Source organism: Artibeus jamaicensis, unplaced genomic scaffold (genome assembly GCF_021234435.1).
Source record: "Artibeus jamaicensis isolate MK-2021 breed Jamaican fruit bat unplaced genomic scaffold, CSHL_Jam_final scaffold_1283, whole genome shotgun sequence".
Taxonomy (NCBI): Eukaryota; Metazoa; Chordata; class Mammalia; order Chiroptera; family Phyllostomidae; genus Artibeus; species Artibeus jamaicensis.
In genome coordinates this window covers 11422744-11448376 of record NW_026522028.1, presented here as the reverse complement: position 1 = coordinate 11448376, position 25633 = coordinate 11422744, and the positions used below count along the sequence as shown (strand labels likewise).

At 43.8% G+C, this 25633-nt stretch overlaps 1 protein-coding gene across 3 annotated transcripts in view; it reads right to left on the bottom strand.

Moving 5' to 3' along the window:
* The window catches only part of PCYT1B (phosphate cytidylyltransferase 1B, choline), a 101853-nt gene that overhangs the window by 7389 nt on the left and 68831 nt on the right, over nucleotides 1–25633 (bottom strand). For all 3 annotated transcript variants that reach the window (XM_037142931.2, XM_037142930.2, XM_037142932.2), the window contains 4 exons: nucleotides 24407–24558; nucleotides 22468–22546; nucleotides 12901–13043; nucleotides 10054–10242 (listed from right to left, as the gene is read on the bottom strand). In XM_037142931.2, coding sequence (XP_036998826.1) covers nucleotides 10054–10242; nucleotides 12901–13043; nucleotides 22468–22546; nucleotides 24407–24558 — 563 coding nt within the window. The remainder of the gene's footprint in view (nucleotides 1–10053; nucleotides 10243–12900; nucleotides 13044–22467; nucleotides 22547–24406; nucleotides 24559–25633) is intronic.

Below are 25633 nucleotides of genomic sequence, written 5' to 3'. Positions count from 1 at the left end.
TAGGGTTGGTGACAGTTCAGAGAAAAGATCATACTCATGTTCCTGCTACTGCAAGGGTAAAATGAAACAGTGTTTTCCTGAGGGGTAATTTGGAAATAGGTGCAAAACCTTTTTTCCTGGGGAGATAATGAGAGATGGGTGTAAATATTCATTTTGTACCTGGATATTCAGTGCATTCTCATAACACACAAATCTGAAAACTCCCTAAATAGGCGAGAGAGATCTTGCACAACTCATACGATGTACTAAGCAGCTGATGAAAATCAAGTCCTTAAAGAATACTTAATGTGAGAAAATGTTCATGAGCTATTAAAAAGCAAAAAAAAAAAAAAAGATTTTCGAATAGTAGGTTCTGCATGATCCCAATGTTGTAAAAGGTATTATATACAGGGGTGGGAGCAAAAGTAGGTTTACAGTTGTTCGTATAGGTGTTATGGCCACGCTTTCAGATTTACCGATACTACAATAATTACTAAATAATTCAAGAATAAACTATATTTCATGTACTCATGACTGTAAATCTGCTTTTGCCCCACCCTGTACATGTAGATGGGAAAAATATTAGGGTCATACCCCCAAAATATTAACAGTGACAACTCTGGGGTGCTGAGCCAGCAGGTGACTTCTAGTCTCTTTTTATTCTCTACTTTCTACTAGTTCTGTCATGAACATATATTACTTTTATCATCATAAAAAAAAGCAGTAATGATAGGGAGAAAGAGAGAAGACTGAAGCAAGGTTAGGCTGAAGGGCACCGCTACAATGACATAACTGAGAAAATACTAAGGCCTCAGGCGCGCCCCATCCACTGCCCCGGCACTCATTTTCCCCAGATAAACTCTAGCTAGACCTTTACCTTCTAGACTCTCGAGTCTCCCCTAGCAAATATAATAGTGATGACTTACTTACTGATCACTAAGATTCTTTCCGGATTTAACAATCCCACCATTCTACAAGTACACCAATTATTCACCTTCCATTAAAGGTACTGATAACGCTGCCAAAACGCCCAACTCCCCTCAGAATCAAACAAAACAGACGCTATAGCATAAGCCCATTTATGACACAAAATCAAATGCTGAAAGGATAAGGTGGCGTATTATTAACAGCAACATAAAAAAAATCCTTGAACTTCCAGCATGCACTTTAAAATATGTATTTTTATTACTGTAATCTTTAAGTATAATTTTAGTAGCACCCATTAGCCCTCCTGCTTTTAATGGATTGTCAGCATTTCCATTAGAAGCCCACTTTCTAAGGAATCTACAACTTGTCTTACTGTATTTGACTCAAGCTCATGACTGAGAACGTCCTGCCTAAGGGGACGAAATCACTTGAACCTTTAATGATAAACAATGGTGTCACACTTCATAAAATGCGGTATCTGTGCACAATAACTCAGGGTCTCAATTTGCAGGCTCTCTGATCTGTTACTGGTGCACTGTGAAGGGCAGCTCCCCTACAAAGTAGCTGAACTGAATTAGGTCAGGAGACAATTTGTAATAAGCTTCCCGGGAAGAAAAGCACTTTAAAATATAAGAAACAATGAAGACCCTGGCATGACATTTTCAAAGAGAAAAGGTATTTAAGTTCAGACTTCTCCTGTATCTAGAGGTTTCCATTTATAAAGTTTTCTCCCAAGAAAATAGTCCCATTTAGAGTCCTGGCCATATGAAAGTATTTTTCCCCTCCTACTACAAAGCTTTTCCTTTTAAGAAGATCTTAACATCTCCTGAGGCAGTAAATGGCATGACAAATGTCTTTAAAGGTTTCAGTATTTCAGATACTTCCACCATATCTGCCAAAAAAAGAAATGAAAAATATCTTAGTTACATCTGGTCTGGACCTCTGGTAAACAATAGAACTCAAGCAGCGAGTTCCAGTTGTGGCCAAATCAATAAACAGCTGACACGTGCCTGCCAGGCACTGTACGGGGTTTTAAATATAAAAGTTTCATTCTCCCAGTAACCCTAGCAGGTGGCTGAGAGGCAAAGGAACTTACCCAAGGCTCCCCGGCCAGCAAATGAGCCCCTTCTCATGACTAACCCTCTGTAATTAGCCACTTTCATAATAAGAAGTTTTCCATGTTTATTCACGTCTTATTGTGCATTCTTTGGAAGGCAAAATTTTGAAACCATTGTCAAAGAGGCTCAAGTGGGAAACCTAATTCAAATCCACAAACTGAATTTTATATTTATTTTCTCAAAATGAAAACATCCTTTAAAATGAGCAGTACCACTGGGATGGCTCTTATAAAAATATCAGAAAACCCAACTAGTACTAGATAAGAGAGAGAAGTTAGAACCCTCATGCATTACGGTGAGAATGTAAAATGGTGCAGCCACTATGGAACACAGTATGGTACTTCCTCAAAACAACAACTAGAATTACCATATGATTTGGCAATCCCGCTTTTGAGTATATACCCTACAGAACTGAAAGTAGGTACTTAACAGATTATTCGTACATCCATGTTTATATCAGCCCTATGCCCAATAGCCAAAAGGTGGAGATAATCCAAATGTCCACCAATGGGTGAACGGACAAACAAAACAGACATAGAAATAATATCCCATTATATATGTGGGTTTATATACACACATGAAATGGGAATTTTTTTTCTATCATGATGTAGAGTATTTCCATGATAGACATTGAAAAGAAACATTTTGTTTACTACAAATTATGAAGGATTTTTCCTGGCATGAAGAGTCTAAAAATTGACCAAAGATTCATTCTCCCAACAAATGTTTACCGATAGCACACTATGTCTGCTGCAGGCATTAGTCTAAACCTTGAGAATACAGGAGTAAACAACAGAGGAAAAACTCTATGCTCGCATTTATTTTTTAGCTGAGGCATAATGACATATATTACTTTCAGGTGTATAACATGATTCAATATTGGTTTCTATTGTGAAACGATCACCACAATGAGGCTAGTTAATACCTGTCAGCATACACAGCTACAGAATTTTGTATGACGAGAACTTTTAAGATCTACTCTTTTAGCACCTGTCAAATATGTACTACAGTATTCAATATAGTCACCATGCTATACACTGCATCCCCAAGGCTTATTTATTTTAGAACTGGAAGTCTGTACCTTTTGATTCCCTTCATTCACTTTACTCACCACCCCCACCCCTAGCATCTGGCAAGCACCAGTAGACCTCGAATCATGTAAATCTGTTCTTTCCAAAAAACAAACACACCATCGACGTCTTTAAAAGAAAAGATAATCTTACACATCAGATGGCAAAGGCCTGTTTGGTTGGCATAGGGATCTGCCAGAGTGACTGGACTGAGGCAGAGGGTGTTTGTGGTCCAGGATGAACTAGAAACTTGCACCTGGCTTAAGGTCATTTCCTCCTGGTGCCCCAAGGAAAGGGTCTGTGTTCACGTGGTAAAACAGAAGAGACCCACTTTCATTTCAAATAGAAAGTGATTCCCAGGTTCAGTCAATGAAGGGATGGAGTGGCAGATCATTCAAAATGATACAGAATGTTTTTTTAAAAACAGCATATGTGGTTGGGGTGCTAACATTTGTAAAGAAAATGTGTCTGCTCTGGAAATTCAGACACTTTGAAGAAAAACAACAAACTTTCTCCAGGAAGGCCCTACCCCAAAAACCTAACCTTCCTCAATCCTGGCTCCTCAACACTTGATACCTTGAAAGTGAACAGTGTTGCTTCTAATATAGCAACCAAACTTCAAAATTTAGCGTCTTTAAAGCTCCTCCCTTGACACAAAGTGTATTTCAAAGAGACACCCCCTCCAAAGAGAGGTAATGCCAAATCTCTGTTGGGAAGGCTTCCCTTTGTAGTTCTGCTTGAGTTATAGGCTTTCTTTTGAGTATGAGTCAAGACTGTTTACAAGAATCAAGCACCAACGGTCATGTGTCACTTAACAAGTACACATTCTGAGAAATGTCAATAGGCAATTCTGTTGTTAGGTGAACATCATAGAGTGCAATTATACCAACCTAGATGGTGTAGCCTACTACACCTAGGCTCTATGGTATAGCCCTATTGTTCCTAGGCTACAGCCCCGTACAGCACGTTACAACAAAACACCAGATTAAATCAAGTATGAGAGAAAATAATGTAATCAAGGGACCCAATCAACATAAGATGTATGAGGCTGCTGCTGGTGTAACACAGCATACTCTTTTTATAGCAAACTTTATAACTAAAATGACTATAAAGTACTAACAAAAGCATAATATAGCCAATACATAAACCAGTAACATAGTCGTCTATTACCATTGTCAAGTATTATATACTGTGAGTAACTGTACGTGCTATACTTTCATACAACTGGCAGCACAGTAGGACTGTTTATAGCAGCATCACCACAAACTCATGGGTAATGCATTGTGCCACAATGACTACAATGTCACTAGGTGACAGCAATGTTTCAGCTGCATGAGAACCTTAAGAGACCACCATCATGTATGTGGTCCATCGCTGACTGAAACATCTTTATGCAGTGTGTGACTGTAGCTAATAAGTAGAGTGGTAGCTGATGAGACTGAAAAATATGTTGTACTTGGATCATCCACCAATCAGACTAAATAAATGGGAACAGGTACTTTATTATAGTGATTGAGAAATAGACTACTTGCTTCAAATTCTCAAAAGCAATTGTGTGAGCCAGCGGCCAAGATAGCCATACCACCTCCTGGTAGTCACATCCTTGTTTATTGTCCTCCCCAAATACACCAGCATTAGTCTCTGTGACCAACAGCATATGTCAGAAATGATGTTTCTCACCTCTGTTATTAAGTCATAAAAGCCTATATATAGCTTTTTAGACTTTAAGTCACGATGGCAGAGTAGGTAAGCACGTGCTCACCTCCTCCCACGATCACATCACAATTACAACTGTATTAGAGAATAACATCTTTGAGAACCACCTGAAGATGAGCTGAACAGGAGGAGTCCTATAACTAGGGAATCTGGCAGGAGGGGCGGAGATGCGGAACGGGCAGGTCCCACACCCGTAGTGTGATGACTAAGAACTAGGAGGGAGGGATATCCCAGCTGCAGAGGTCCCCCCTGAGGAGCAAGGGCTCCCCAGCTCAGGGTGCCAGTGCTGGGAAGAGGCGCCCCCATAATGTCTGGCTGGGAAAGACGGTGGAGATTGCGTCCGAGTGAGACGGAGGGCTACTGCAGACTGAGGCATCCTCTTGAGGGGCCTGCACACAGACTCGCTTGTTCCCAAATTCAGTTGCTTTGGGCTTTAGTGCAGGGGTGGCAGCTGAAAGGTGACAGGGACATAAGGGAGGAACTGAATCGACTAGCTTCAGGGTGAGGGGTGAGGGGTAGGGGTCAGGATAGCTGTCTCCTTTGTCGAGTCCTCCCCCAACCCTGGCAGCAAACAAAACAGAAACAAACTCATGGATTCAGACAGAGAACAGACCGATGGCTGCCAGATGAGGGATAGGCGAAAAAGGGGAAGGGATTAGGAAGTACAGATTGCTAGCTAGTTATGAAAATACTCATGGAGATGTAGAGTTAGAGCATATGGAATAGCATTAATAATACTGTAAAAACTGTTTGGTGTCAAGTGGGTACTAGACTGATTTGGGCTGATCACTTCATAAGGCATATAAATGTCTCATCACTGTTTTACACCTGGAACTAATGTAATATTGTATGTCAACTGTAATTGAAACATTTCTAAAATTTTTTTTAAAGATTATAGCTTTTGTCTGGGTCACTTTTCCTCTGTCACTCACTCTGGGAGAAGGAAGCTGTCACATCTTGAGGACACTTAGGCAGTGTCGTGCATAGGCCCATATGGTGAGGAACTGAGGTATCCAGTCAACAGTCATGTGAGTGCGGAAGAGGATACTCTAGCCATCAATGGCTGCTGCTCCAGCTGACGTCTTGACTGTGACTTCATAAGAGACCCTAAATCATAACCGTCCAGCTAAGCTGCTTCCTGATTCCTGTCTTTCATAGAATGTGTGAGATAAGAAATGGAGGAAACAAACTTCCAGGAAATCCAGGAAGCTCACAGAGTCCCAAAGAAGTTGGACTCAAGAAGGAACACACCAAGGCACATCATCATTCCATTAGCCAAGATTAAAATGAAGGAGAGAATCCTGGAAGCAGCAAGAGCTAAGGGGACAGTCACCTACAAAGGAGTTCCCATCAGACTGTCAGCGGATTTCTCAAAAGAGACCCCCTTACAGGCAAGAAGGGGCTGGAAAGAAGTATTCCAAGTCATGAAATCCAAAGACCTACATCTAAGATTGCTCAATCCAGCAAAGCTTTCATTTAGAATGGAAGGGCAGATAAAGTGCTTCTCAGATAAGGTCAAGTTCAAGGAGTTCATCCTCACCAAGCCCTTATTATATGAAATGTTAAAGGGACTTTTCTAAGAAAAAGATCAAAACTATGAATAGTAAAATGACAACAAACTCGCAACTATCAACCAATGAACCTAAAAGAAAAGACAAACAATGAAAACAAAAACTAAGCAAATGACTAGAACAGGAACAGAATCAGAGAAATGGATATCACATGGAGGGTTTTCAGTGGGAAAGAATCGGGGGAAAGGTACAGGGAAAAAGCATAACTGGTAGGCATAAAATAGATAGGGAGAGATCAAAAATGGTATAGGAAACAGGACTCAGAACTTACATGTACAATCCATGGACATGAATTAAGGGGGAGAATGCTGGAGGGTTGCGGGGTGCAGGGCAGAGGTGGGGGAAGGGTGAGAAAATGGGAAAGCTATAATAGCATAATCAATAAAATATACTAAAAAGAAATGTTTGCTTTTAAGTCACTAAGTTTTGGAGGTAATGTATTATACACCAATAGATAACGAATACAGCCACGGACACCATGATCTTGGCTCGCTTAGGAAGAAGGCCAACAGTACCTCTCCTGAATCTAGATGACCTGGCCTAAAGTACCATTTTGGCAACTGGCTTTGTCACAAAACCTTAGGTTTTTGGGAGACCTCAGTTTCTCCACAAAGCCACACCCTGAAGTGAAGCAAAATGACTGCATCCTGTGGACATTCCTATCACAAAGGACACAGTGCTGGCTGGGAGAAAGTGGCTTGGCCCTGAACTCCATCCTAATAGATTCAAACTCCTGTGAGACCATAGGAAAGCTTCACAATTTTTCTAGGCCTTTGTTCCTTTATAACACAGCTGTAATACGACCTTCTTGTATGGTTACAAATGGGTAGAGTGGATATAAGGACTATGGAAAACAAGTTTAACCTGCTATACAACCTTGACCAGGGTGTCCAACCTTTTGGCATCTGTGGGCCACACTGGAAAAAGAAGAGTTGTGTTGGACCACACATTAAATACATTGTGACATGTAATCACACAAAACCCCCTCATCATGTTTTAAGTAAATTTACGATTTTGTGTTGGGCCACATTCATAGTCATCCTGAGCTGCATGTGGCCCACAGGCCGTGGGTTGGACACCGCTGCTCTAGACGGTGACATCATCATCATGATGACCGCCGCCACCACCACCACGCTCCACTCAGATGGAATGCGAAGGCTCTGCATTTTATATCATGGTTTTGCTATCAAATAGGAGGTCATCTGGGAAGACCTAAAAACTCCATGCCATGAGGAATAAACACAAATATTCCCTAAAGACAGGTGGGCACCATAAATATGTGCATCAGTTTAGAGGAGGCAGCAGGGAGGGGCAGTGGGGCGTGGTGTGGACACAGCAGTTAGAAAGTTCGTGCCCTCTGTCAAATTTTAAAACGTTGAGGGTCAAGCCAACCAAGTGTGCCTACTAAATTCGATCCACCAAATGCCAAATTGGAACCAAGCTCTGTATCCAGCACCATATCTATTTGTATATATTGCTGTATATATAGATCAATAGAGATTGATGGAAGGTTGGGGCCTCACCATATCCTCTGCAGATGTTGGGAGGTTCTATGAATAGGTCTTCATTACACATCCATTCATTCAATCCAGAAACATTTATGGAATACCCACTATAAGCTACATACAGCAATCCTGTTGTACCAAATTTTGAACCTTAAATCCTTCTATTTTCTGCCTTCTCAAGTTTGGGTTATTTGTACCAGTACTATATTTTCAGATAACGTAGATCCTCTATTTTAAGAAATGAGTTCCAGTCCCAAATCCACAAATAAAGAATTATTATAATAATAGCATATTCATGAAAAGCAAATTACTTATCTTGGCGATGAACATCCTTGTAACTATTTCTGTACTTTTAATGTCAACAGAAAAAAGTAATGTCTAAGTCTGGCTGATACGGTAAATTAATGTTAATAACAGTTTTGACACTAATAGCAAGTTTTAGGGAGAAAAATCTCCAGTCTCTAAGCTGGGTTTCATTTCTTAAAAATCACCTTAGCTCACTGTCACCAGATCCCCTGGAACAATTTCAGCTACTACTTCGTCTTCCCTGGGAGCTTGAAATGTCTAGGGTCTACGTAAAGTTGCCATAGAATTATATTCCTTCCCTTGCCTTTGCTCACTGCAGGAGAAAGCACTTGCCCCCTTGAGTGACAAGAGTGCAGCTCCACAGCAAAGACACATTTCTGAATTCCCCGTAAGCAAATTAGTACCTTCGTGGTTTCATGAAAGAACCACTAGCTGTTTCTTCGGAGTCTGAAAATTAGTTGTGAAAAATGTGAACTATTCAATTACACACCAGATGAATGGGAAACCTCAGGCTTTATGTCATAGAGATCATGGAATACCAGACAGTGGGGTCTGCATTTTATCTTCATGCCCTTCCCTAGTACCGTGCACACGCAAGGACTTTAATAATGTCCTATGCATCGGACCGATCTGAGTGAACACTGTAACATGCCCAGGGAAAAGGAAAAGGAATACAGCCCGTGGCGCCTCCATTCTTTCCAGAAGTCAACAAGGGTTCAAGCAACCCCGAGCAGACTCCGCCAATAGGAGGTGGTTGGACTACAATATCCACCTCTACAATTACTCAGAGGCCGCTAGGCTTTAAGCAAAGCATCTCTTCAAACGTCTCAAACGTTGTTCTTTTTCTATTACTAATTGAGTGTTTTACTTTTAGATAATCCTATAATGAACCAGCTCAAATGAGCAGAGAGGCAGGAGTGACAACCCATCAATAAAATAATTAAACCAAAGTGGATTTTGTTAGAGACTTCTCATGTCATAATAGGAAATCTAGGCTACTTAAAATCAGGGAAATCAAATGGAATCATTTCTTTTTATTTGAAAGGGAAAGTTAGCTGTGGAAGTACTTCTTTCATAGAACCCTCATTAACTCTGCTAACAATACTGGTTATTTACTCTGGAAGCACAGGCACAATAGAATGTACCAACAGAGTACGAGGTGGTTTCCAGAATTTTCTTTTCCCTTCTCACAGTTTTCATTCAGATTTTTCTTTAGAATTTAGGCGAGAGACCCTCAACATTTTCTCTGTTTTAAGATTCAGATTGTGGCCACAGTCCCCAAAGACTTTTGTGCCAACGTGTACGTGCCATGGAAAACGGCAATCAGGGCATGAGGGGCACAGACGCAGAGAAAAATCCTACCTCTTCTCTCTCTTCCAACCAATGAGAGAGGAGAGTTCCAACAAAAGCTACCAAGGCAGATACATTTCTTTTGCAGTCTCCTCCCCTGGCTGATCTAAGAGCCCGTGAGTCTTGTCTTACAACACAAGTTGCCCGACGCCACTGACGCAGTTCACCCTTACCCCCAAGCTCTGCATCCTCCCCACCTGGGAGCCTGGGATGAGCTACGGAACCCACTTCTGCAGTAATAACATTCATTGATTACCATAGGGCTTCGAGCTCTGAACAAGAAGTCAAAAGAGAGGCCAGAGCTGGCTTTGGGTACTCTTGGGTAGCATATTGAGGCATAGAGCAGGCACTATTAAATAAGGAAGTGACATGAACTTCCAGTCACTCAGGCTGATGGGTGCCCAAAGTGGCCGCATATTGGACTTAGATAGGTGAGACCCTTGAGTGATTACATGAAAAGTGGTTACTGAATACACCCGTCATTGTGGGGCCAAGTGAAAGAATCACATACCCATGCTCCGTCAGGCCCAAATAGTTCGAGGAAGTTGCCGATGAATTCCCTGGACTTCTCTTCCCACTTCTGAATTAGATCATGACTCTTTTCTTCCACTCGGTTCACAAATTCCTTTGACCTTTCCTCCACGGTCTTTACTTTTTCTTTCATCTTGTCTACCTGATTTTGAAAGCGGTATTTCTTCTCCTGGTCAAAAATTAAAGGAAATAAAAAAAGCATTTATCTGAGAGCGCATGAGCGAGATCAACATTCACACTAAGGCTCTATTTTACTTCAGCCTGTGTGCGTTCTTAATCTGAAGAGTCAGGGTGTTACCATTTCCCAGAGTGGGACTGATGGGAAGGAGCGTCTCCCTTGTTGTTAGTCTTGCTGGGTATGTAAAGTGAAGTACAAGTGGTTTTAATATTCCTTCTTTTAAACATCTTAGTTGAATTCACTTATTTAAGAGAAAAACCAAAAATACATGCATACTTTTACTGTTAGGAGTAGATATTGGGCAAATACACCCCCCCCCCAATTCTGCTGAAACTTAGACAAAAGCATAAACTGTATCCAGAATGGCCACTCAAAGGCGGCCTGAGTCTTCTCTTTTACTGGGCATTGTTAAAACCACTATTGGTTGAAAAAGAGGGTCACTGGCTGGGCCTTAGAATCCATGTATTATGCTAAAATTTTCATTATAATGATATTTTCCATTAAGCTAATTGAACTGCATCAATTGCCTGGGTGACAAAGATTTTATCCTGACAGCTTCTCTTGACTGGGACTTTGCTTTTCCTATGGTCTTTATGCAGCAGTGCTAGTATCTATGTGCCTGGAAGGCACTGTATGTTATGCAAGTTGTGTGTCACCTCTAAGCCTCAGTTTGCTCATCTGTAAAATGGGATAATTCATCCCTACCCTACAGGGCTATTGCAACAATTACGTAAGATAATACGTGGAATGTGCTCTGGCACAGCCTGGCATTTATTCAAAGTTCAGTTGCATTGTCTGTTTCATTACTATTAAGTGGCATGTGCATTTAATCCTGTTACCTGATGAAAGTGGTCAGAAAACCATGAAAATAACATGAGACAGGGGGGTGTTTCCCTCCATGAAATCATCATCTAGTTTCTCCTAAATAGGTAGTGAGGTTGATTGTTTTTCTTCTTTACATGGGATCGAAGTTCATTTATATTTCAGAATATTTTGAGGCAACTGTAATATTCCTAAACTGGGTAAAGACTCCCTGGTTTAGACCTTCCAAGCTTAACTGCAGCCTCAGGGTGGGTGTGAGCTATATGTGCTGCCACTCAGCTGTTTTTAATATATGGTTACTATACCCAGCACTCAGGGGCAGCATGCAGTAGAACGGGCACTGGACTGGGAGCTGTGAGGTGGGGCGGCTGTTGTGGCCTCCCATCTACTTGGCTGTGGGACCTTGATCACAGCCCCTCTGAGCTCAGCTTTCCTCATTTCTAAATGCAGGGGCTTGGACTGGGTGACTGACCCTCAGTAGGTTCCTGTCATTGCTGAGGTTCTGTGATTCATCTACATGCCCATCCACCACATCGGAGTCCATCTCTGGGCTGAAGCCAGGTTGGTTGTCACAGAAAGGCCATAAGAGTGTCCTTGCTGACTACACGGTCCCCTGAGCTAAGTGGCTTATCCAAAGGCTGCTTAAAGAGAATGAGCGAGAACTTTTGAAAATGGCATGAGATGCTTGGATGGTTGACTGAATGTAGTTTAAAAGAACAGTTTAATTTATTGACATAACCAGGGATTTATTCTCTATGAGAATGCCGAATAATCACTTTGAATTCTTTGCGGCCACTTGAATCCCACATTTTCCACTTTGTTGTCTGACTTGCGTGAAGCCAACAAAGCCTGGACTAGCAACACCCCCACCTCATGAGGGACAACTAATAATCCCTGATTTATAATTAATGAAATGAACCCCTCCTCATTGTGAAGGTACTAATGGTCGAGTTGTGTAAGCTGCTGGATAATTATGGCTATGTGTAATTATAAGCATCTAGTTTTGTAGAAAAATCCCTCTTTAAAAATACAGTATCTATTTTGGGGAGCTGAACTTCTGTAGGGATGGAGAGTTCTTGTTTTAATCAACTACATGGGCTCATCAGAGTCCAGGCAAACCGAGTTGTCCAGATTTGCTAACATCACCTCCAGCAACTGGGCTGCCCTCTTTGCTTTTTAACAGCATGTTTTGCTTGTTTTAAAGATTGTTTTAACAGTTGCTCTATTATTAAACTAACAGCAGCTCAGTGGGAACAATATGGCAGAAATATCCAAGGAAACCAAAGACTTTAGGCTTTATTTAAGCAGCTGTAATTTCTCTGGACAATAAAAAATAGCTGCGAAGGTGTCTAGCAAGCATCTGTAAGGCCTTAATAAAATGAAAATTTTAACGTGTTAGAACAAGAAAGCATTTTTTGGGGGTGTAGCTTTCCATCATCTCTCTGAGCCTCCCTTCTTCCCTTTGAGGAGAAGAGAACTCTTGCCTTTCAGGAGGGTTGCTTGCTTCTCTCCCAGAAACCCCTGACCCGAGTCTGAGAGCTCCTAAGAGAAAGGTTGGGATGAGGGGAGGGAAGCAAGGCAGCTCCTGTGTAAAATGTGAAACTCACTACCCGTATATGCCTTGGTTAACTTACGTTACTCCTTTGGACATTGGTTTTTCCATCTGTAAAATGGGAATAATAATAAATCATTGGGTTGTGATGTGGCTTGAATGAGACAATACACATAAAACATCAGAAACACTGAGTGGCATATAGTATGTGCTCAATAAACAGCGGTAGTGCCGTGATGTGGTAGTCCTCAGAGGGTACAGGGTGGCACACTTACATTTATAAAGCTGACATTCAGTTCCTTGGCTGTGTATCCTCTCTGAAGGTTGCGACGGGCATAAACATCGTAGTCCCGGACAATTCTTGTGATGATGTCTGATGTCGAGATGCCTTCTGTTCTCTGAGTTGGAACGAACATTCCTGTTCAAAGAGTAAAAATAAGATAAAGAGAAAAAAATTAAGACACACTTGGGTCAACCCATCTTCTTTCACCCTCCTTTCCAGGGCAAAGGTGTACTGCTGGGTGTGCCAGCAAGGTTTTCACATCCGGCCCCAGCTGACTCTTCCAGGCTCTGTCCCGTAAGCTCCTTTTCTGCCGTGTATACTGAGTGTTCATCCATCTAGACTGTTCCCTGGATGCACCTCACACCCAGCTCCTGGCATTTGCTCAGACCCAGCCCTTCCTCTCTGCCTTGAATCCTCCTCCCTTGCTTACATCAGCCACATCATTTGTCCTCATCCTGCAGCATCCAGCTTTGAGGTTATACCTCTGGGAAGTCTTTCCTGACACCTCTGGGCAGAATCTACAACACTGAGGACACACGAGAAGGGCGCCCCATGTAGCTATGTAGCACCCCTTCCATTAACGGAAGTATTTTAAATGTCTGTCTCCTTGTAGAAAGAGAACATTCCGAAAGCACAGATTATGCCTTGACTGTCTCTGCTTCTCCAGCACCAGGCTCAGTGCCCCCGTATGTAGCATACGGAAGGTGCTCAGCAAATGCACAGTCAGTAAGTGAATGGAGAATAACAATTGAGTCAATGACTCAGATCACCGCATCCCCCTTCTTCCCCAAGGAGATCTGTGTCATGTTATGCTGAAGAAAAGGTGTATTTTTGTTGTCTCTGATCTAAAGACATGCTCGTAGGGTGCCAGATGACTTCATTTCCCTAGGACTGTTCTACTCTGCATGGTGATTTCACCACTCAAAGGCCCTTTCATCCAGAATATGTGGGACTAAGTAAAAAAAAAAAAAAGAGTAGATGTCAAATTCCAAAAGAACTTCCTTACAGCCAACTGAAATACTGTGCTGGCAATTGAGATCTTTCTACCCAGTATGATTACGGCTACTAAGTTAGAGACATCAGGCACGGGATAGCCTGAGGGCAAGGGGGCTGGATTCTTGGGTTGTCAACTTGGGCAGTTTCTCAAGCTTCAGAAGGCAGATTACTGAATCTCAGTCTCCAAAGCTCAGAAATGAGGTGGCCAGACAAGATGACCTCGACTCAGCCATGCCAGTTCCCTCTTCCTCACTCTTCCAAGGTTGTCCAACCTGTGGCTTGCGGGCCACATGTGTCTCAGGATGGCTATGAATGTGGCCCAACACAAAATCATAAATTTACTTAAAACATAATGAGATTTTTTTGTGAAATATATGGCTCATGACAACTCCTCTTCTTCCACTGTGGCCCAGAGATGCCAAAAGGTTGGACACCCCTGCTTTACACCCAAGTTCCTTCCAATCACCAATCTGCTTTGTACATGTCTCCCCAGCCGACCCACTCTTCTGCATTCTCCATTTAAACCAATGTAACACCATCTTTTCCACAGAGCCTCAATAGCAGTCTCCAGAGATGCCATTTTTATCCCCCCGATTCTCTCTCCACACAGCAAGATCGCAGAGCAGTCTTTCACAATGCAGGTCATATGACTGCCCAACATCCTTCATGAGCTTTCCACTGCCCTCTGTATTTAGATCCAAATCCCTAACCTGGCTCTGCAGCACCTTGTAGCATCTTTCCTGTGCTTCTCTCCAGTCTCACCCCCTATACTCGCTGAGCCAAGTCCCTGTGCTATATAGAGGCAGGGGCCCCATTCTCATTGTATTCAATGGTGCTGGGCAACAGGCGGAGCCCCTCCCCTTACTCTGGAGCCCCTCCCCTTACTCTGCCACAGACACACTCCTTCTTTAATTCCCTGTCATCCGCTGGGTTTCACCTGTACTGTCACTTCCTCAAGGAAATCTCTCAACCCTTGACTGGGTCTTCTGGTTGCTGTTTCCCTACTAAGGTCCAACTGCCCTTTCCCTTCAAATATTCCAAGGTCTTTATAAAACAACTTGCTCAAAAAAATGTCTCCCCCACTTGACTCTATGCTAACCTGGGGGAAGAGACTGCTTGTGTCTCATTCTCAGCGGCAGGTGACAAGTAGGCACTATAGGCACATCTGTTGAATGACTGACTTAGATGAATACTGATCTCTAGGTGCCTTTGCAAATCCAGTTTTCTGATTCAGTCAACATGGGCGAATTTTTTTGTCTTTTGGACCCTCCTACGGTGTCTCTTTGGAGCTTTCTTTTGCTATCACTGCACATTCACAGTAGTGGCAGCAGGGTGGCACTGCTGACGTTAGAGACCAGGCATCTGGTTTCTAGCATCCTGTGACTCAGAGGGCAGAGGTGGGGTTGCCACTAGACCAGAAAATTCTTTTATCATCTTCTAAAAAGGTGGACTCCAGAAAACCAGATGGAAGGCAGAGGGTGCAAACAGCTAAGTGCATGAATATAAATAGCACCCAAGTGACTTAGCTGTGCGAGGTGCTTTGGTGGGCGGGGAACCGAGTGGTCCCAAGTCCGGGGGGCAAGGGACTTCAGCACAAAACAGCCTCATCTTGGTGGGGGCAGCAGGGAGCTTTCTGGTGAGGAGTATGCCTCACCTTTCAGCAGATAGACATTTCATGCCACCCTCGCCTGCTGAAATGTTAAGATTCTCTAGCTATTAATGGACTTCAGCAAATCACTTAGACACTGGTGACATGAGCTCACCCTTGCTTTGAAGCCACAGGGTGAGGTCTCTGTAGCTGAAGAACTGAAAGTTGGTGTTGGGGAGAGATTTGCTTTGGCTGGTTGAGAGGTAGGTCTCTGAAAGAAGCCAAGCCCTCTGCTGATATAATGAGGCACCCGGCTTCCTCCACATCCTAATTATTGCTCTGCTAAAAATATTCAGTAATGAGCATGATCAGAGAACCTTTTTTATCGTGCTTTTCAGAATTGCAGCGTTTGGTTATGGAGCTATTTTAAGCAGCAGCAAAGCACATGTTAATGAAGGAAACTTTCAACAGTAGTAGGCAATATTAGAATGATGATGAGTAATGGTGGACCTTACAGTCTACTTCATTTAAGCTCCATCTTGTTGTCCAGGTTGGCCGCAGGATTTTGACACATGACCCTGGCAAGCGGAGCAGAGTGCTATACAGTTTAACTCATGCCCTTAATATCTCTGGCTTCATTTCAAGCGATTTCTGACTTTCAAAATACACCTTCAGTATAAAAGCCAAATGTGGATGCTTAGGCCATCTCTGAGCATCTTTCTCCCACAATGAATAGCAAGCACTCTGGCCTCCTCTACCGGGGCCCCAAACAGAGCTCTGTGGACCTCTCCCTTGGTCAGGACTCAGCAGAGCAGCTCAGTGAACCTCAAGAAAGGGTCCCTGTGGTCTTATGCCTATGCTCCCAGGGCAAGTGAAATACCACCTGACTATTCAATTTGGAGATGGGAACTGTGGTTGAATTAAACATGGGCACAATTCCCATCCCCTGGAATCTGGGCTGGCCTTAGTGACTTGCTTGTAACAAATCAACTGTGGTATAAGTGACCATGGGTGACTTCCAAGGCTAAGTCAGAAGTGTGCAGCTCCTCTTGAGATGGCCAGCCCTCCAGATGCCTCCTCTTAAGATGCATACTCTTGGAAGCCAGCTGCCATGCTGTGAGAAGCCCACGCAACACGGAGTAGCCGTGTACAGGCGCTCCAGTGTCAAGCCCAACTGAGCATGTTGTGGGCAGCCAGCCTCTGTTGCCAGCCACGTAAGTGCCCCATTTGGGGCTTCCAGTCCAGTTGGGACTTCAGATGATTGCAGCCCCAGCCAACAGCTGAACAACTGTCTTAGACACCCTAGGCAAGAACCACGCGGCCAAACCCTTGGTGAAACCCCGCCCCACCAAATCACAAGCAAAATAAAGTGGCTCTTTTAAGTCACTAGCGGTGGCAGTAATTTCTTGTGCAACAATAGGGTGCTGGATTGCTTAGAGTTAAAAAAATGTTGGACTTGTTCCTACATGTAAACAAGTAGACTTGAGGTTTGATGCCCTAAAATCAGAAAGCAACTTTTTCTTAGCTCACTAGAGGTTACTCACCCAGAAGTAAAACCACCACTGAATGCCTCTTATTCTCGTTCTTGGAGTGACAGAGGAACTGTCACCCTAGGAAATGTTGAATCAATTAACCCTGGGGGTAACCCTGGGTGACCCAGAATCCTTGGTCTAGATTCTCACTACTCTAGGTCAGGTGTATAGACTCGCAGTTTCTAACAGCTTGGGAGCACATCACAAAAGGGGGGTCTTAGGTCCCACCAGGCCTCATGTCCAAATCTGCACTTTAAAAAGATCCTGCAGGGATCTGTAGGCACATTTCCATTTGACAAGCACTGGTCTGTACCGGGTCCTCATGACAGGTTTGGAGCAGCTGGCTCACAGCTCAGACCTTACAGAAACTCAAACTGATGTAACTGCTGTATCAGCCAGTTTTTTCCCCTCCCGGACATGGTCCTCAGCAGCCTTGCAAGTCTGAATTGTATTGGGTTTCCTTTCTTGGAACGCCTTTCAAACAAGATCAGGATTTGAGAATGTCAGGCCTCCCAGTCTTACCCGATGCTCCTGACCACTGAGGGAGCCCTTTCTAAGGGCGCGGGGACAGAACTGACCACCAGCCCCTGCTGGGGGCTGCATGGAGATTCCCCACGTCAAGGGAAGGTAGATGAAACTAAGAATCCAGTAGACTGCGTTCAGCTTTTGACTTCTAAAACAGGCTCGTGTAAAGGTTCATTTCAAAAAGAATAGTTATGAAAAGTAAGGCCTTTACCTATAGGAGCCAGACTTTGAGGAGTACAAAAAGGTTTTCTAAATCCCAGAAATGCCCCTCTAATGGTTAAGAACCAAAAGCTGAGTAGACTCAGGGTACAGAATGTTTTACCATAAGCCCCGGAGTAAGGGAGACATGAAACTGACAAGAGGGTGGTTTCCTGCCTCCAGGAAAAAGAAAAGCCCCTCCTGGGGTTGAGGGAAAGAGCCCAGACAGGGATCAGGAGACAAGCAGCGAAGCCAGAGAACGTGAGCAGGGCATGTCCCATGCCCCCCACTCACCTGAGAAAGCCCCAGGGGCAGGGAAGACACCCCTGAGAAAGCCCAAAGCAGAGGATCCGGCACACTGTTTATCTCCAGGGAACTTTTGTGGGGAGGTGAGGCCTCAGTAGAGTGTTCCGCATGATGGGCATGCCACGCAGGGCCTGACACTGCTCCCTCCCACTACCCGTGTTTCCCTTGCCCTCCAGGAAATTATGGGGGACATTTTCCAAGTTTCTAGTGACCCTCCCTAGGAAGACTGAAGGTGCCTGAGATTTAAGACCAGCATGACTGCTGAGTGGCACACTGGTAGCACAGGGAGTGAAGGTGACTGAGTGTCAGAAGGTTGCGATGGGGGTTTGGCAGCCACAGGTGATGGCTGAGCAGGACTAGATACCCCCAAATCTAAGGTCAACCAGAACCAATCTCTACCCTATGACAGGCCAATATGTAGGCCCCCAAAACCACCAAAAGAAAAAGGCTTAAAGTTGACTCTACATGATCTAAGTGCAAACCCAGGAAAGTCGGAATTACTTCAAATATGAAGCAGGGTTTTTCCTGGAAATGGGGGCTTCTAAGTAAGTTCAGTTACAGAAATCACTTTTGTTCTCTTAGCCAGTTGGTCACTCCCCTATAAGAGACCTGCTGATGGTACTCCTGAGTGAGAGGGGCAACTAGCTTCATGTGACATACAGAATTAAGCCCAAACCACCTGTCCTGCCGGTCTCCATCTCTGCTCTCACCTCCACACACCCTGTACAACACAAACCCTCTAGATTTTCTCCAAATATGCTGCATTCCTTCATATACTCCTACCATTGGGCACGCCTCCCTAGCTTGCTATAGATGCCCCATGATGCTTATAATATGTTGGTTAATGTTATGTCTGTTTCTGCTCTCTCTCAAGGGTTGGGGTTTATCTTATTCATATTTGCATTCCATTTCCCCTCCAACAACTGCTGGCTTGGGGATGCACTCAGGGGATTCACGGGTTAACCAATTAAATCAGAACCATCCAAAGGTGAACCAGGCTGTGCAGGCAGGGAGCTCCTCACCCCATCTCATCACAGGAGATGGACAAGCATCAGGTCTATCAGATGCTGACAGTGATTCCAAGGAAGGGATAGGAGACTAAGTTAGTGACCCTCAGGGGCCCATTTTATCTGGAGAATCTGAAGGTCCATGAATTCCAGGGAAAGGCTGCAGTGGCAGGAGGGTAAGGGTGCCGGATGGTGGAATTCCAAAGGTCCCCATGAACAGGGAAGATAGCTCTGATGGCGAATATCAGCAATGGGGGCAGCTCAAGTATAATGTAGGGAGTATATTAGACTTCTTGAAATCCCTCAGTAAAGCATATGGTAATTCAGTAGAGTATCTGTATCATGCCAGATCATGGTTTAATGTATGTAGGAAGGTACACATGGATGCACCTACAGTACCTATCCATGGGATGTATGACGGTAAGCAAATCAGCAAAAAATAAACTGAGACAGTAAAAATCTCCTTCTGCATCTACCTCTAGATAAAAATACCAGTTCCAGCCCACCTCTCCCTTACTCTTCCCTGCTCCGAGATTCTCACGCGGCAATAGGCCGACGGGAGGTTTACAGAAGGGGGTCTAATGATGGAAGGGGATGGAGAAGCTGAGTAATTCAGGTTACTATACCGCCCCCTCCACCTTGGACATCTCCATTTTTAGGGCCAGAAAAGCCTTCTGACCCTATTAGAGGATAAAAGTAATTACCTTTTCCCCATCTGTCTTTTTAAGTAATCCAGACAGATATAATCTGGGGAGGCAGGGGATTTTCAAAATCCCAGCAATGACTATTTTAATTCTCAGGTGATTATTTTAAACTCTGTGACAATGATGAAAAACCTCAGCAAGGAAAAATGACAAGTACTGGGTAGCGAGTGTGCAGCAGAGCCTATTTTTCCATTACACATCTGTCCCCCCCAAAGTACCTACAATTTGTGATTTATAGTCTTGCCTGTTATAATTAAAGCAACAAAAAAGCAAATTCATAGATATAACTTTAAAGCTCTTTCATTCAGAAAAATCACTTTTGAAATCAACCAAATGGCAAACCCTTCCATCTCTCACTGAGATTCTGCTGGGCTGTGAGGCTATGATGACTGGTAGTACTGTACTCGCTGTACTGCGGTGGGTCTGGAACTGCCCCTGAAGGATCTCCGAGGTCTGCCTGTAATTTTGTGGTCAGCATCTCCTTCAGTAAAGGGGCGTGTGAGGGACTCAGAGCCAAGACACCAATGAAAAGCAAACAAACTGGATGCAAAGGTCCATATAATTCAAGCCAAAACATCACCCTTACGTACACATAATAGGAACAATCCCACGCAATAGAACAGCGGCAAATTATCGAAATGGCTCCATTCCCCATGTGTTGGGAAGGCTTCCGCCTTAAGCTAACTCCCCACCGTACTCCATAAAAGTACCCTTGTTCCTCCAGCATCCACGCACACTCCACATATACCAAGCACTGTGCTGGGGATACAAAAATGGGGGAGATGCGGCCATGGCCTGTGGCACTTCATTCTAGCTAGGGACGCACACCAAGAAACCATCAGGATGACGTGAGAAGGAAAATGAAAGGGAGGTTATGTGAAATGAGTGTCCAAGAAAGGCAGGGTGGGGAGCATGTCTAAGCTAGCTCCTCACCTGAGCCTGGAACAGGCATAGAAGCTTAGAGGAAGGGCATTCCTAGCCCAGAGAACAGCAGACAGAGCAAAGGAGCTCAACAGGGTGTGCCTGGATCACAGGGCCTGTGGAAGGCGGTGCAGAGAGCCCAGACTGGCGAGATGGAAAGGCTGCACAGGGCTGAGGGAGAGAAACTGATAATAAAACCCAGGAGCGGCCAGAGACACGAAAGGGCAATTAGAAGCAAGTGATGGACAAGAGCATCTAAGAAAGGAGAGTGGCCAGCCTGGTCATTATGCCCGGACGAGGACTGAAATGAGGCTGCTGGATTTGGTGGTTTGAAGGTCCCTGCGGAACTGAGGGAGGATGGACAGAAGTCAGAGTGCAGGTGACTGAGGAATGACAGGGAGGTATGCGTGCAACTTGCCTGGAAAAGGAGGCCTGAGGATGTGGCTGGAGAACGAGGGAAGAGGAAGCATAGAGGAAGGAGTTGGGTTTGTTTCATTTGTTTTTATAGAGCTCCCCATGACTGCAAGCTGGGAATAAACTACTAGAAAGTGAGAACCTTGAACAGCAAAGAGAGGAAGAAGAATGAAAGAAAACAAGCTCCAGGGAAGGGAGAAAGTAGATTCAGATCAAGAGGTTAGCCTGTCCCTGGCTGATGTAGCTCAGTGGATTGAGTGCGGGCCTGCGAACCAAACGATCGCGGTTCGATTCCCAGTCAGGGCACATGCCTGGGTTGCAGGCCGGTTCCCTGCAGGCCAGTTCCCAGCAGGGGGATGCACGAAAGGCAACCACACATTGATGTTTCTCTCCCTCTCTCCTTCCACCCTTCCCCTCTAAAGATAAATAAATAAAATCTTAAAAAAAAAAAAAGAGGTTAGCCTGGGACAGAAAAACAAACCCCTTTTCCTCAGAATGCAGGAGAGGAGGCAAGAATGCAAGAGTTACAGATAAATTGGTTGGTAGGGAGGGAAGAAGAAGGAATAGATGTCACCAAGGAGCCCCAAGCATCCCACTGAGACTAGAAACCACAGATCTGTTACTTCTGAAGCTCTAGTAGTGATCCAACAGCATAGGACTAGGAACACAGAATCTGATGAAGAAATTAACTCCAGGGGGTCTGCAACAGAAGGAAACCCACCTCTCCATCTCCCCAGCCCCAGGAACACCCTTGAGTTGACTGGTCTCTGAGCTTAACAGAAATGCTTAGTGACAAATGGGACAACTTCCAAAGTTCAGGCACCATGTCTGCCCTCCACAGCAACACTTAACAGCTCTGGGAAGAAAATATATTACTTAAATCTACAAATACTTAATCCCTTCTTCTTGGTCTCTGCATGTGGTACCTGAGGATATTATTACCACGTGACAAGATGACACATGACAGAACTGACTCTGCAGATAAGGAGTCCCGGTCATTAATTAGCCAGTTATCTGTCTTCTTCTGGAAGGGACTTTCTTGGGAGTATAAAATAATTTCGTTGTGAGGACTTCATTGTGAATAAGGAAAACGACTGCCCCTCCATCAGGTCCTGTGATTTTAGTCTTATGAACTCTAAAATCGAGCCTCAAACCGGAAGTTGAGTACTTTGGGGCTCAGGTTAATTCCTATATAATTACCTAACCAGTATCTGCACTATTTAGCACACGCGAACAGTCTTGTAGAGGCTACCGGGGGTGCCTCTGAAATCCCAATACCTGGTATGTGTACACTGCAGGCCTAGGGCAGATGCCTCATTAAACCTGCTTATTGTGCCACAGTGGACAGGGGCACCCAGAACTCCTCACCTGCTTCCTTTATGTGCTTGTAAACATCATCAGAGCCAGCAGAAGAGTACGGAATGTCATCATGGGCCACAAAGTCAATCTGTTGGAAAGAGAGAAGAGTATGTCACCACTGCGGTGGAATTTAACTCATCCTATAAACTGGTGTCCCCTTCCAATGGCACCTTCATGTTCCCCGTTTACGTAGGTTGCAAACACCTTGGAACTGGCCTCATTTCCTCTTTATTGCTACTACACTAAGGCAGGATTATTGATACCAACTTGCAGCTGGCCTTCCTCACGGCAGGCTCCTCTCCAAGCCATCCCTCCGTCTCATGGGGGATCCTCCTTAACCAGAATTTTCTCTTTGTCATCCTCGTGCCTGCTGATCTCTACTAGTTCCCTACCACATCAACTAAAAACATCCCTGCCGAGCTTTCACAGCTCTTTATAACACAACTACACTCCACCTAAAGAGGTAGTTAGAGTAGCAGTTTAACTGGCCTGGATATGTTTCCTGCCCCACCACTTACAAGCTACATAACTTATAAATTGGTAGTATCGATTAAATCAGGATTTCTTAATCTCGGTACCAGCGACATTTTGAGCTGATAATTCTTTGAGGGGTTCTGTTCTGCACACTGTAGGATGCTCAGTAGCACCCCTGGCATTTACCCACTAGATGCCAGTAGCACCCTTCTAGTTGTGACAGCCAAAAATGCTTCCATGCACTGCCCAATGTCCTTTGGGGGCAAACTTGCCCCCACCTGAGAATCACTGAGTTAAAATGATATATTATATAAAAATGTTTAAAAGTAATACCTAGTACATACATAGTAAGTACTCAATAAATGTTGTTATTATTCTATTCTTAGTACTCAAACTTAGTTCCTCCTCCTGTCCAATGTACAATGTTAACAATGCCAACTTTTCAGGGTAGCCATGACATTGAATATGATTTGTGTAACAGCAAAGCACTTAGCACAAGGCTGGGCACATGGTGAATATTCAGTAAGTGGCAGCCATCATCACCATCATGAGTCTCCCCATAATGCCTAGCACAAGTTGAATATATAATAGATGCTTAGTAAAAATGTGTTAGTGATTGCTGGAAGTAAATCATATTGTAGCTCTTGCTTTTTCTTTTTCTTCTCGCTGGGAAATTGTCTCCTCTGCTATTACCAATGCACATTTATCAGTGTTCTCTATTCTCTTCTGCATCGTGAATTTAAAAATAGACAAGAAAACTCTTAGAACAGCTTAATCTTATTTTTTTGTGCTGCTTATAAAAGGAAAGAATAGCTCCTAATGCGGGGCTGGTAGGGAGATACAAAGCACATAATTTGATGCAAATCAAAAGAATTTCTCATGTTTTCAGCTAATACAAATCTTATATCGGTAGGAGCCTCAGGGTCACAAAATCATAGACATAAAGTTCTTTCCTTAAAGTCTGACCCCTGCCCTGCTGGATAAGATGTGTGTTCATCTGTTCCATGAAAAATGCCTGCAAATCTATAAGCACAAATAACGACAGTGCAGTGGCTGCTGCTGCTGCTGCTGACGACGACAACAATGACATTTCTGGAGCTCTTGCTATGAGCCGGCCACTGTTTCAAGGGTTCCACTTAGACGAACTCATTAGATCCTCAAAACAGCACCATGAGGAAAGCACCAATATCACCCCATTTTACAGTTTAGGTACATGAGTTCAATATTTTGCTCAAGGTTAGGGAGGGATTAGAGACCACACCTGGACCAGGTGGGGGCTCTAGCGCCAAAGCCCACAGCAAAGAAGTGAGAGGGTATCAGTCCCCAGCATTGGGCAGGAGAGAGGTGCTACATCAAGTGACACCAAATGACAGTTGCTTTTTTAGAAATTGGAAGCATCTTTGGACTTTCTGGATATTGGCTGCAGAGCCAGACTCCCAATTCTGCTACTTAGAGAACAAGAAAGAATAAGTACCTTGTGTTTTTCCAAAAACTCGGGTGTGAGTGTCCATGGAGCATCTCTAATGACTTCATCTACATAGCGGCAGTGTCTGAGAGCTTCATATCGCTCGGCTTCATTCATCACAGTGAAGCCTTTGAATTTGTGGGTAAGGTTATCGCTGCAAACTGAAACAGGCAAGCACATTAAATGCTGCACGCTGGCCCCAGTCCTGCTCACAGCCATCCAGTACAGACATGGCTTCTTTTTTTAAAAATTTAATCTTTATTGTATTTTTTCCCATTACCATTTATTTAGTCCTTTTACCCTCCTCTCCCCAGCAATCACCATACTGTTGTCCATATCCATGAGTCCTTTTTCCTTCTTTCTCAATCCCTCCACCGGTAACCTCCCCCGCAACTAGCTGTCATCTGCTCTCCATCTATGAGTCTGTCTCTGTTTTGCTTGTTAGTTCCGTTTGTTCATTAGATTCCACATATGAGTGAAATCCTATGGTATTTGTCTTAAAGGAGCTCAGTCTCTCTAGGTGCTTTGCATAATGGAACTCAGTCTTTAACAGGAACAAAGGATCGGGAAAGCAAAGCAAGCTGAAATCCACCAGCACTCAGAATTTCATTTTAGTGCTAATTACAACTGCATTCTTCACTGTGGCTTTTATTAAAACTATTCTCCACACTACTAATATGACTTTCATTATCTTGTTATTTCCCTATCCCACCCTTCAGTGGAAATGAGTATTTAGAAATACAATGATCAAAGAAGGGAGAGAGAAGGAAAGGAGCCAAGAGGCCTGAATTATAGAAGGTTTGAACAATCAGTTCCCATTCCTTTCCTAGATCATTGTACTTAATAACCCAAGTGTGACTGACGTGCTTGGGCATGTGCACAAGCATACCTCTGTTCCCTGGACTGAGGACCAGTCACTACACATCTAGCCACACAATCCAGAGGAGGAAGTCATGAAATACAAGGTCTGCTCAGCAGAGTCTGTCCTTCCCACATCTCTTCCCCTCCCTGGATCTCAGGTGCATTCTGAACCCTCAAATGGAGACGGTAACAATGGCCACTATCAGCCTTGGAACGGATTTTTTGAGGATTTACATAAAAGTGCTTTGAAATGAATGGAACAATAAATATTATTATCCTATCCAGAATATATGTTTTTGTTGGCAAAGGCAGCTTTCCAGAGCTTAACTACAGGTCAGGAAGAAACGTCACTGTGGGCACGGTCCCCATTTACCA